Source organism: Pelodiscus sinensis, chromosome 5 (genome assembly GCF_052426305.1).
Source record: "Pelodiscus sinensis isolate ZL-2025 chromosome 5, ASM5242630v1, whole genome shotgun sequence".
Classification (NCBI taxonomy): Eukaryota; Metazoa; Chordata; order Testudines; family Trionychidae; genus Pelodiscus; species Pelodiscus sinensis.
In genome coordinates, this window is record NC_143056.1 from 97,864,876 (window position 1) to 97,877,843 (window position 12,968).

The 12,968-nt window shown below is 37.1% G+C and overlaps 1 protein-coding gene across 3 annotated transcripts in view; it reads left to right on the forward strand.

Annotated features, from left to right (window-relative positions):
• Nucleotides 1-12,968, forward strand: part of ELP4 (elongator acetyltransferase complex subunit 4) — a 344,496-nt gene that overhangs the window by 89,062 nt on the left and 242,466 nt on the right. For all 3 annotated transcript variants that reach the window (XM_014576421.4, XM_006128898.5, XM_089778599.1), the window contains exon 6: nucleotides 12,014-12,098. In XM_014576421.4, coding sequence (XP_014431907.3) covers nucleotides 12,014-12,098 — 85 coding nt within the window. The remainder of the gene's footprint in view (nucleotides 1-12,013; nucleotides 12,099-12,968) is intronic.

Genomic DNA, 12,968 nt, shown 5'->3' on the forward strand with positions numbered 1-12,968 from the left:
GGTTTTACGAATGGGGGAACTGCTATTTATTTGTCTTTATTTCCTTGTCCTGCCCTGTACTCAGGGCCCGGGGTTTGAAGGGGACGATTGGATATGGATTTACAGGCCTGAGCACAGGTCAGGGATCCAGGACTCAAGTCAGATGGCTTACACATTCACATTAAGAATAAGGATTTTATGATTATGGTGACCAATAACTACTTAACCAAAAGATAAGTTCTCCAAGGCAGGTAAGTGCCTGGAGGCCTGCACTGCTGCTGAATTTAGCGGTGGATAAGTGGATGTTTTAATTCTTCAAAGCTGCCAGATCTGCGTCTTCCAAAAAATTGCTGTGACTGAAGAGCTGTAAAAAGGGGAAAGAAACCGGTATCCAGAAGTTCTTTTTTCCCTAAATCTCTGCCTTACTACTTTGCAAACAGAAACTGCAATGTCTTAAGGGGCATGTCTACATTAGCAAGATCAACTGTCTGGAGGCTGATCTTCTAGCATTCTATTTAGTGGGTCTACCGTAGACCAGTTAATTGAACTCTGAGGGCAGCCCCTGCCATCAACCAATACTCCTCGTTCTGTGAGGAGTAAGGGAAGTAAACAGGAGCACATGCTTCCATCAGCCTCCAGCCGTGTGGAGGCCGCCATGGCTCGGCTTAAGGTAAGCCAACTCCAGCTACGCATTTTGTGTAGTCGGAGTTGTGTACCTTAAATCAACCTGCCTGGTCTAGTGTAGACCAGGCCCAAGTCATCAGCTTCAGTGATTAAATTTTGTGTGATGCTAAAATCTATAGCAAATTAGCACCTGAGAACATCTTAATTTTTTTTTGAAATGTGAGGATACCTTTACACTTGATTTGGGTTTGTGACCATATAGTAGTTTCCCTAGAACTAGAAGGTGTAAAATGAAGAATACTTGGGTACAGGAGTGCAAGCATAAGCAAAAGATCCTTCTCTGCTTTGTTTCAGATACCAATGTGATACTATATTACAGGATAAGTGCTTCAAGACTGTGTTTTTTAATTAGATTTAGACCTCTGGGGATAGTCCATGTGTATTGTGGGACATATGAGTTCGATTTTTTTAGCTGAACATTTTACTGAAAGAGTCGGTTTCATAATTTGTTTGCCAGTTAGTCAGATCTGAGTCTCATTTTTCTGTGTACTTTAGAATTTTCAGAATAACTCAGTTTTGGTCAGGTATAATCTTTGTGACATAGGTGCCATGTCTGTACTAGCATATACTAGCATTTATGTTGGCAAAACTTTTGTTGCTCAGAGGTGTGAAAAATCCACACGCCAAGTCAGATAAGTTTTTCTAGCATAAGTGCTGGTGTGCACTGCACTATGTTGGCAGAAAACACTCTCCTGCCTACATAACTGCCTGTTGAGCTGATTTTATTATGTTGAGCTGGCTCTCCCACTCTGGCATAATGCAGCTACACAAGTGCTCTTACAGGATACATTTACACTGCAAGTTTATTTCGGAAAAAGCTATTTTGGAAGATATCTTCCAGAATAGTTTATTTCAAAATAGAGCATCCACACTACAGGGAAGGCTCCAAATTAGTCCAAGGCAGGCTCCCCTAATGTGGATGTGCTACCTTGATTCAGAGCCCCAGGAGGCACTGGGAAGGAATAACTTATAATGGCCCTGGTGAGGAGCTGTTTCGACATAGTAGCAGTACACATACACCCTCTTCCGAAAGAGCTTTTTCGAAAGAGGCGTTATTCCTCAAGGATTGAGGTTTACCAACATCAGAAAATGCCCTCTGTTATTTTGATTTCCTTTTGAAATAACACAATTGCTGTGTGGATATTAGTATTGTTTTTCTGTAATAATGTCTGTAATTCCGGAATAACGGTGCAGGGTAGATGCACCTACAGTGGCACAGCTGTATTCATACAGCTGTGGGGCTCTAAACTTGTAAGTATAGATATGTCTTTAATATTACTGATTTGTTTAATCTTTTTTATCTATCTATCTATCTATCTATCTATCTATCTATCTATCTATCTATCTATCTATCTATCTATCTATCTATCTATCTATATATTTGCACTCCAGTTGTTGCATTGTTGGTGTACTCCTTTTTATTTTATTTACTAGACTTACAGGGGCTGCAGCAAATTTGCTAGCTACTAGATGATGCTGGTCCAGGGATCAGCTGCTGGGTGGAGGAACTTGTAGGGAATGGTGGGCTGATGGATGCTGTTGCATTGTTTAACCATAGATTGCCAGGCAAATTACTGAAATGTTTACTCATTTTCTCTCTTATCTCTTCTCCCTCTCTCCTTCCCTCCCCCCAAAAAATCTCACGCCATGCTTAGCCTCAGGAAATATCCACTTAGAGATGTTGAGAAGCCAGTTAAGCAGTGGTGGCTGCAAGACCACAACAGACACTTACAACCTTTTAAGAAGCATTACCATGGAGCAGTGGGGATGGTAATAAGGAAGAATAAGAATCTGGAGAAGGGCAAAGTGGGGTGAACAAGAGCAGCAGTAGGTGTGCACAGAAATTTTCTTCCCATGACCTTCAAACTTATGCGCCTTGGGTTTTGTATCTAATGCATCTGAACACTTTTTCATATATCCCAACCATACTCTTACAATCTGACTCCCAGTTTAAGGTCAAACTTGAGACACTCTGGCAAAAGGAATTTTGCACCATCATTGCTGGTGCTGTACATATTCTGTTGATAAAGGAGAGATTTCAGTTTCAAGTAAGTTAACTCTGGCATCTTTCATAGGTCTTTAAACAACTGAATTAGAATTTTTACTTCAGTTCTCTAGTACTGCATTTGAACTTGAATAACCTTCAGTTCACCTGACATGTTCATAGGTTATACTCATTCTTAATAATGTATACAAAAGGCATTGCTTTAAGTCCTGCATTTACACATTATTTCACACATTCTTTAACCAAAGATTTTTTAATTTGAATACTTCAGATTTTTCCTTCTCTCGTTCATCAGAAGTCATTCGTATTCACTAACGATGGTAAGGCAGATCCCAAACCAGTTTAATTACTGCCAACTATACCAAAATTCTCAATATACCTACTTTTACAGAAACTCAGCAAGTTTACATAGTATTTTCTGGGTAATATTCTAGTGGGAGGAATCCTAATTTTGTTAGCTGAAACAAGGGTTCCAAATATTCTCCAGTTGAAGATTCAGTCTCGGATATTTTCAATAGGGAACAAGAGAGTATTGATCCCTTATACTTTTAAACGGTAATTCTTATACAGGTTTATATTTTTACTCCTACTGTCAGGACCAGTATTTCATAGGATGGCCAAAAAATATCCTCAAAAAAAACCCCCAAAACACCAGACCAGCTGAAAACAGCCCACACTCCTGATCAGCTAGACTATGACCTCATTGGTCCAGAAGGTGAAGATGGTGTTACAGACCTTGTTAAATACTTCTAGTGGATTGTCACCAGCATTTTGTATTGGATCAGACCTTGGGATCCCATGTACTTCCAAGCTAGGTGGTCTTGAGAAGAATCCAGATGCTGTTTCAAACTCTGTGCCTATAAGCATGCTCCTGGCTACAGATCCCCTGTTTGGTATCCTTCTTTGAGATGTGGGATTTTACAGTCCAGCTGCGTTAGGGCTTCAAATCAGTACTGAGCTCTGAAATCTCCTAGTTGCTTTTGTGCCCTTCTCCAGAGTTCCACCCCCATGGGCACTCCAATTTATAGCTAATTTTTCAGAGACTACATGACAGGTAGAATAAGGAACAAGAGTTTTTCATAGGCGTTTCTGAAACCATAGTAACTTTTACTGTCAAAGAATACAAGAGCTACAAATCTTTAGCAATCTAGATTTCAGTAAAACAAGACAAGCTTATATGATATTTCCCTAGTCTGTGTTTATTCCATCATTTGAGTCTTTAGGTCCAATCTGTGCCTGGCTAGGAGGCCTTTGTTTTGCAGTGTTCAGCTGTTAAGAGATAGGAAACCAACACAGATCTTCCCTTTAAATAGGATTTCAATCCTTTTTATTTTCTGTTCAGTTTCACAGCCTCCAATAGTTGGTTAACTAGGGAATCTCCATCCTCTTGTAGTCCAAACTGGGATGAGTAGTTTCCATTCGGTGTGCTACTTCCTGTGGCCATCCAACTGTTTAAAGGATGGTTTCCTTTGAATACATAACAATCATCTTTGATGACTTTTGTGTTATTCACCTCAGTATGATACCAGGCATTACAATAAGCTCACCCATTGCAATTCTTGACATCTTAGCTACACTAAATGAAGGTTACAATCTTCAAAATGACGGTTACAGTGTCAAGAATAGGATACAGTTTGATATAGAACTAAATAGCCCAATCACAAGTGTCACTTCAGTTTGTCTTATAAGGCTCCTTATATAATTTGTAGGGCAAGGGCCCTGATTGGGTAATAATAAACTCAGTAACTAAAGATTCCTTATTAGTTTATTAAAACCATACATGAGTTGTAAGGAAGTGAAACCTAACTTTGACATTTAAATTCCAGAGAAGAAAAACTGAATTCTATGGAAGACTGTAATTAGCACTTTTTTCCAGGAAGCTTCTCACTTTCATTCGTGGCACCACATATGATATCATCAAATTATTCCTCTTGTAACATTATCACTTCCTTTATTGCTTATAAATTCATGTTTCTGTTGACAAAGTCAGGTTGTCTTACATCTAAAGCTGATTTGATTGTCCTTCCTTACAAGAGAAAATACCATATTTGGGACACTCTACTTGGTCTTATGAAATATTTTATCAAAAAATCTTACCTGGCCCTCTGACAGCTGTTTGTCAAAGGAAGGGTAGCAGGTGTCTAGATTTCAGTATGAAGACCATTCCTTTGAGCTCCAGGTTTTTTTTTAACATTTCCATTGTCTTTCTAGAGCAAAAGAGGTCAGTCCAGCTCAAATACTGCTCACTGGCCTCATCATGAAGAGGCATAGGTACATGGTGTCTTTATCTCCCTAATGGAGCAGCTGCAAAGCTTTGCTCTGTCATGAACATGCTCAAAATAAATTACTGGGTGGTAGGTACAGTGGTTCAAGGTTGTTGAGAGTCTTGGCTTCCTTCTCCTCTTGTCAAAGACAAAAAAGGACTCCTCATTCAAAAGGAAGATGGTTGAGTACAGTCAACTGATAGAGATCAGAGCAGTACCAAAAGCAGGTTCAAGGATGTACTCCATGTAATCTGTGCCATGAAGATGTCCAGTGTTTCACTGATTTTCATGGGTTTTAAGAATGTTGACTCTGTTTTCTCCAAATATGTTCCTTCTGGATAGAGAACCTTTCTTTGTGTTCAGCTGGCCAGCCCTGGAAAGTCAGTATTGATGATCAACTTATATGCATGTCCCAATTCTCTCAACCTGTCATAAATTCCTGTTTTTTTCTTGATTCTGTTTCAGTGCTCATAGTTCAAGACTATTACCATTAGTCTGGCCACAGTGCCATCTATGTTGATCCCAACTACAGTTATCAGATTAAATTTGTTCACTGCAACTGAGATTATCATTCTCTCATGTGCATAGTTTATCCACATAGTGTGCAATCAGACCTACTGGGGTGGTCTGTGTCTTGGGAAATGGTTACTCTGAAATGGACTTAAGCATCATGGTTTACTAAATAAACTGGAAGTTCCACCATAGTACAGTACTTTAGTGAAAAAGACTAATGCATCTCTTGGATGCATAAACCAAGGAATGTCAAGTAGGAAGGTAATATTACCTCTATGTACAGTGTTGGTGTGGTCATTACTGGGGTACTCTGGGGGACTAGTAGTCCATCTATATTTTCTCTTACCTAGTCTGCAAAATTGCTGGTGATTTGTTTTAGCTAATTTAACATATTTCCGGCATTTTAACCCCAATATTTTAAAAGGATCTATAAATAATAATCAATGCAAGAACCTGCCTATGCTTAGGAATTGAAGATAGAGATTCAGTAACATTATATATACAATACATTTGTCAAAACTAATACAATTAATAGCATATAGAAAGAGGGAAGATGTTATAGAAATGATTTAGTTGGAAATTAATAATATTTACCTACATGTTTACATGTAAAATGTATTCACATAATTTAAATTTGGAAAATGACTGATGACAATTTTAACAAAATATATTAAGTTCACTAAAATTGGGCTTTAAAAAAATAGAAGTATTAAACTCTAATATGTGATTCATACACATATATTTTACAGGTGATTAAGCATGAGGAGTAAGAATCTTTTCTGTCATTTTAGATACACATCTTGTAAATACAGCTAATGCCAAAGCATCTCAGATTAGGCAAAAATGATGCAGACTAGTCCCAAATGCCAGTTTGACAATATAAGATCATTTTCTGTGTATTCTGCATGTGCAATAAAGTTAGAAATGTGTAAAGGAGCCCACAAACAAATTTAAAAGATCCTGACATTTTCTTTAATTTAGCCATAAAATACACAGTATGTGCATAGTTACTGAACTACTAAATATAGAGGGGTAAATCTTGGCTCCATTGAAGTCCGTGGGAATTTTACCATTGACTTCAACATAGGCCACATTTCATCCACAGTATACACTAGGGACACAGCAAAGTGCTGAGCCTCCTCCACTTCCATTGTGACCAGAGTAGGAAGCTGCATATAGAGGTCATGTTTCCCTTTACACATTTCAATGTCTCCTTTGGGAGGCACCCCTTCACAGTTTGAGAACTGCTGGTCTAAACCAGTTGGTGTACGTTGTACTGTAACCTTGTGTTTCATTACTAGATGCTGCTTAAAAAAATTGAAGTGTCAGCTTTTGTTATGGATAATGTTACTAAATTGCTTCGGTTTTTCCAGGTATATTCACTTCCTGATTGTTTCTTTCTGCCTTTCTTTCACCCCTCACTCCAACTGAAGTTAATGTTACTCAAAAGAAGAATAGTAATAGAGATGTAGCTGTGTTAATGTTACTCAAGAGAAGAATGTTTGACTGACTTTTATTTGCAAGAGTTCATCCTGAATGCTTCAGAGCAGAATATATTTGTAAGAAAACTGTGATGACTAAGTGATGTCCTGTTAATACAGGTTGATCCACTCTGGTCCAGCCCTCTCAGGACCTGACAGGTGCCGAACCAGAGAATTTACCAAGCCATGGAAGGTCAATATTGTAATGAGTAGGTCTCTTCATTTTTATTTCACTGAGGCAAATAAGTGGAACAACACTTGCAATACTGCTTCATAAAGGATGACTGTACTGATACGCCCATGTAAACTTATGCCCAACCAAGGCTTCTCAGCTCTCTTCATAACAAAATGTTAATGTTGTTACACAATTTTACTGTATTGGCACAAAGAAATAAGTAGATAAAGCATCAAAATCTTGCTTACGCTTAGTAGCGTTATCAGCACTTTCACTGCTTCCTGATCTTTTTAGGGATAAATTAGAGCTAAATAACAGCATGGAATGCTGAGAGTGGGCACTGGTGACTATAAACAAACTTTATGGCCTCAAGGAAAACTTGGCTTATACCTATGATAAGTTGACAAATCAGCTAATTAAAATCGTGCCAGACCAGAGAACCTGTAGGGTCAAAGTGATCTTGTGCCTTGCTTCGCGATTGGTATGCCATAGAAAAGAGCCCTATTAATGGGGGAATGCCGTAAATATGAGAAAATGTGTAGAATTTTATATGTTAAATAGGAAATAGGGATGTAAGAGTATAAAAATGTTAAAATGGTTAACTGATCAGCATCAGCTTATCTGTTTCCATTATGGTTATGTTGGCTCCTGGCCCTGCTCCCACAGTGTGGGGCAGCAGCAAGCTCCCCAGGAATAGGGCTGACAGTTGGGAGCTGGAGAGCATAAGCTGGTTCCTGGTGTGTGCCGGTTCCAGGTGTGCACTGGCTCCGGCTGCCGGTCCTGCCCTTGGGAAACCAGCTGTTGCCCCATGCTGTAATCTTAGTGGTTACATGCTGCAGGGCCCGCAGCACAGCCAGCTCCCCAGGAGTGGGGGTGGCAGCCTGGGGCTGGTATGTGCTTATAGGTCGCTCCCAGCTGCCGGTTCTGCTCTCGGAGAGCTGGCTGCTGCCCTGTGCTGCAGGCTCTGTATCCCTCCTCACATAGCTCAGATGTGGGGACGATTTGTCTGGGTCAGCAGGGGAAAGAAAACCTTTTGCCCCTTTAAAGATTATACTCACAACCCTTCCCCATGGGAACTTCAGATCCCTGTGGCTTATTAGTTGGACAGAAGAGTACAACATGTGCTATTTGCCTTTGGGTGCTTAAGGGGAAGGCTTATAACAGTGGTTTTCAACTCGTTTCAGTCCACGGGCCACCAGGCCAATCAAAAAATTTTCGTGGACCACCACCTTTTTGAGATGTGATAAAAAAGAGCAGACGACAAACATTTTGGTTTGAAATTTATTTCTTACTAACAGAGTTTTGGTGCCTGCCCACACCATGTGAATTTGGACAGTGTTCCTGTGGACCACCGAAAAAGTCACCATGGACCACCAGTTGAGAACCACAGGCTTATAAGCTCTAGCCCCTGAACAGAGGTGCCATTCTGCACCAAGCTTCCTCTCTCCTCACCTTGGGGATTAGAATAGAACTGGGGTTTTAGGTCTATGCGGGGGATTTTATATTCCTCTCAAGAATCTAAAGATCCATGGGTAGGCTAGGTTTTAAAAGACAGGGGTTTTTGTTTTTTTTTTACAACTTGGCAGGTGCCCAATGTAAATATTCATTCAATAAAGGGTTATGTTCCCTGATAAGTCAGAATTGTAAGAAGAGTAGGAATCTAAAGAAGGTGTGAATGCAGTCAGGACTTCTAACGTCTGCTACCACAAAGGGACAACAACTTCTTCAATCTGCATACCATGGGGAGTTGTTGGGATCCAAGAAAGGATACTAGGACCAGGTTAATTGTTTGGGGAGCTTGCAGCAGCCGTCCACCAAGTGAAACAAAGTAATGGGAGAGGCTGGTGGCACTCTCTACCAGCTGGCATGGATTTTAAAAGAAGGGTTACCTGCTTCGGATGAGTTATTCCTGGGTAATTCTCAGATGTGATAATTACTGAAGTTGTAGGTTTATAAAATTGCATTCTTATTATTCAATTGCATTCTTAGTATTCCCGTGGTGTCTGGGGCAAAGAAACATTAAGACATCTTTGAGAGAAGTCATTCCTTATTCAGTCACCAAAAAGAAAGTATGTCTTCCTCAGCACTTAATTGTTCGCTCGAAACCTGTCTGTTAGCTATGTTCACATACATTCTCTGAGCATATCATCAACCTGCAGCTTCTCATGAGGTCCTACTGTGTTCATTTCTACCATGTGCATGTAGGATCATAAGATGTGGGATGTTTCAAACTCCATTTTTTATGGTTTAATAAAAAGGAATTAAAACAAAATGGTTGATGAATCTGTTATCTGTATTGTTAATTCAGGTAACACACTTCTTTAGTATTGTGTGTCCAGTTAAAGCTACTAGCATATTGTTTTGCTTTGAAAAGATATAAAATATATTTTGGTAATTAGGGCAAACAGAAAATGTAAGCTGCAGCATTACATTTTCTTGAATTTGCTGTCTTCAGAATGTATGTCCTCAGGGAAAAAAAGGTAGATAGACTTAAATTTATGTACAGCACAATTTTCCAGATACATTTGGCTAAAACAGCTTAAACTGTCTTTCCTAATGGAGTCTACTTACAGATAATAAGCCTATTTTTCATACCATTGTTAACTTAACCTTTGTTAAATGCTTAGAAACTATCAATAGGAAGTCAGAGACTTCGTTGTAACCAGGATACCTTCTTGCCAACTCCCTGTTTTATCAGTTACTAGATGGCTAAACAAAAAAGGATAAGAATGAACTGTTTAAACCCATTATCATAATTAAACAGAGTTTAGTAACAAAGCTAAAAAAAGACAATTTCGAAATAAAATATATCATGTTTGTGGCTTTAAAATAAGATGCTAACCATTGCCAGAATGATCATGTATTTTGTTATGGAGTAACAGCATTTAATCAGTATTTTTCATGTCTGTAGTATAGTGGGCTAGTTTAACATCAGACAAACTATATTTTACACAAGCAAAAGAAACTGTTAACATTCAAAAATTAGTTAATATGTAGACTATTTAGCTTTGTTTCTCATATTTTTACTCTTCTGTGAAGCTTTTCATTTCAGAGCAGTAATTGAGCAATTAATAATATTTTTAATTTTTTTAATGCAGCAATGCACCACTTATGAGTAAAGAAAGTGGTTACATGTAGTGTTGACAATAGAAAGAAATTACATTCATTTTCCATAAGTTTTATTGAAAGCTCCCAATTCATTGTTTTCTCATACACATTGAAAATATCAAATCATGATGGCAAAAGAAACAGGATACCTTCATTGAGTAGATAATGGTGTCATGAATAGGTAGTGATGTCTTTCAGGCTATGAATAGAACTGATGCTAGGGAATGGCTGACTGGAGTTTATCCACAAAATTTAACTGTCTGTAATTGTTCTATTTTGGTTGAGACTGAAACTTCTGCATAAGATGGTAGGTGGCCTTTAGATATTCCTTATATAGACAGCATACTGCTGAAGTTATTTACAGTTGTGCATTTCATATGCAATATTGAAGTATCTGTTGAAACATAGAGTAACTCAATTGATAATATTTGAATAATTGGGGACTATGAAAAGGGTTGATAAAAACAGCCAAAAACTGAAATCTAATATTGACCCAGGCGAGAAACTCTTACCATCTAATTATATATGAGAATATTATAAAGTACTTTTTTTTTAAATGGAGTTACAGAGGACATTACTATGAATCTGCTATAAGAACTATATATAATAATGTATGTGCAGTGCTAGCTTGAAACAGTGTTTTGTTTGTTTAAAGAACTAAGCATATGTTTGCTTCAAGTGTGTTTTATATGCTCCTCACACGTGCGCACACAGTTTATTTTCCTTCCTTAAATATGTATACACAGCTTGAAGTCAAATTTAGTTAGTTAAATTTCTATTCAGATATATATTTATATATATTGTGAAATACATTTAGCATTAAAATATTGTTAACCTTTACTAAACCATAGAAGTAGCCCAATGCTGTCAAGCTAAACAAATGTTAAAATTAATATAGAACATGATCATTGAAAGTCAATAGCATTTAAGTTCCTAAAGCTGTAAAGGCACATGTTTAACTTTATGCACAATGAGGAGTAGTTCTGTTGACTTCATTAAATTTAAATTAAATTAGAACTAATCAGAGTGCATAAAGTTAGGCCACAATCTGTGAAGACTTACTCTTATGCTCACTTTAAAAATGGGAATTAGGCTCTTGTGAAAGTTTTACCCTGTATCTTCCAAGTAATTTACAAATTAATCCTCACAACTCCCCTGTGTGGTAAATGGAGAAGAATTGTTATATTCTTAAGAATATATGATAAAACTATATTATACTAGACTGCTATATATTTTTAAGCATGGACATGGTATAAAAATAATACAAGGAAAATAAAACTACACAGAAATTACTTTTTAATCTATTTAAATTGAGAGGGGTTAATCATTATTTTTATTATGATTGTGGTATGTATGAAAATTAAAATGGTAGAAGATGAGCTCAGGTGATCAGGATATTGATCAGGTGTACTTGGAATAGCAGTTCATTAACTAACTGTTAATTATATGAGATTACTTCTGAAATGCTATGGTGATTTCATATTTTAAATTGCTTATTAAATCATTAATTTTCTAGGAGGTAAACGAGCATGACATTGTCATCTTAATCTCTGCAGATTTTACCTTTCATATGTCATCAGGGCACTTAAAACAATCACAACTGGCTTTCTAGAAATACTTTATTAACATCTAGTTTATTCAGAGAGGAATAATTGCATCTGCTTAGTTTTTGTTGCTATTGTTGTTTTACCATTTTCAGGTTCAAAATCTGGATCTGTTTAATTTTTGTTTACTTTTTTGTAAGACTAATATAGATTCATAAAAAAGTATCAAAATGTTTATTAAATTATCTTCTCACCAACAGTAATATGACCTGCGGTTACACCAGGCTGCTTCAATCTATCCAGAGGATCATATGCCAGGAAGGGTTTGATGGATCCTATCCCCAGGTACTGAGCACTTCAGTGTCTTCTATAATCATGTAACTAATGTTGTTTTCAAAATTCTCTCTAGGGTTACACATGAAAGGTCTTGGAATAATTAACCACGAACAAGCTGTTTCTAAGCATTGCTGAAGTAAACAAGTAAAGTAAATACAGCGCATAGTTCATATGTTAATGTGCATTTGGAGTTTTACTCAGTTCTCAGTGGATACGGGTAGACTGTGCAAATTAATTTTAAACCAGTAATTACAAAAGATATACTATGGTAGTAGCTACTAAAATAAGTTGCTAAATATAATGAAACTAAGCAAAGTGTATTTTCCCCTGTAGATTTTTCAGATAGCTGTTTTCACAATATGGAGTTCAGGAATAATTCACAAAACTATTGAGAATTGGAAGTGTATTCCATGCTGTGAGGTTTGGGATTTGTTGGTAAATTAAATGGCATGCATCTTTAAATAACAAGAATTGAAACACAAGAGCCATTTAAATTCCATTTTAACTTAGATTAACTATTCATGTCTCTCAGAACACCTTACCTTCAGGCATCTCTGTAAATAATCATAAATCACAGGATAAATCTTTCAGAATAATTTTTAAAGACAATAATTTCAGAGGAAAACTTTTTTCTAGTTTAACCAATATTCAACTGACAACTTTCTTTGTCTTAGTCAATCAAGAAGACAGCTTCTTTGGAGTTCATCTACATAAAATAATCAATCATGTGTGCTGATGCTTAATTGATAGATAATTATATTATCTTCATTGCTGTTATACAATACAAACTTTATTAAAGTAGAAGTTATCTATTATTGGTTTTGGAAAATGTCAAAAAATATAATGTACTTTATAAACTATTTATAAAGGAAGACAGCC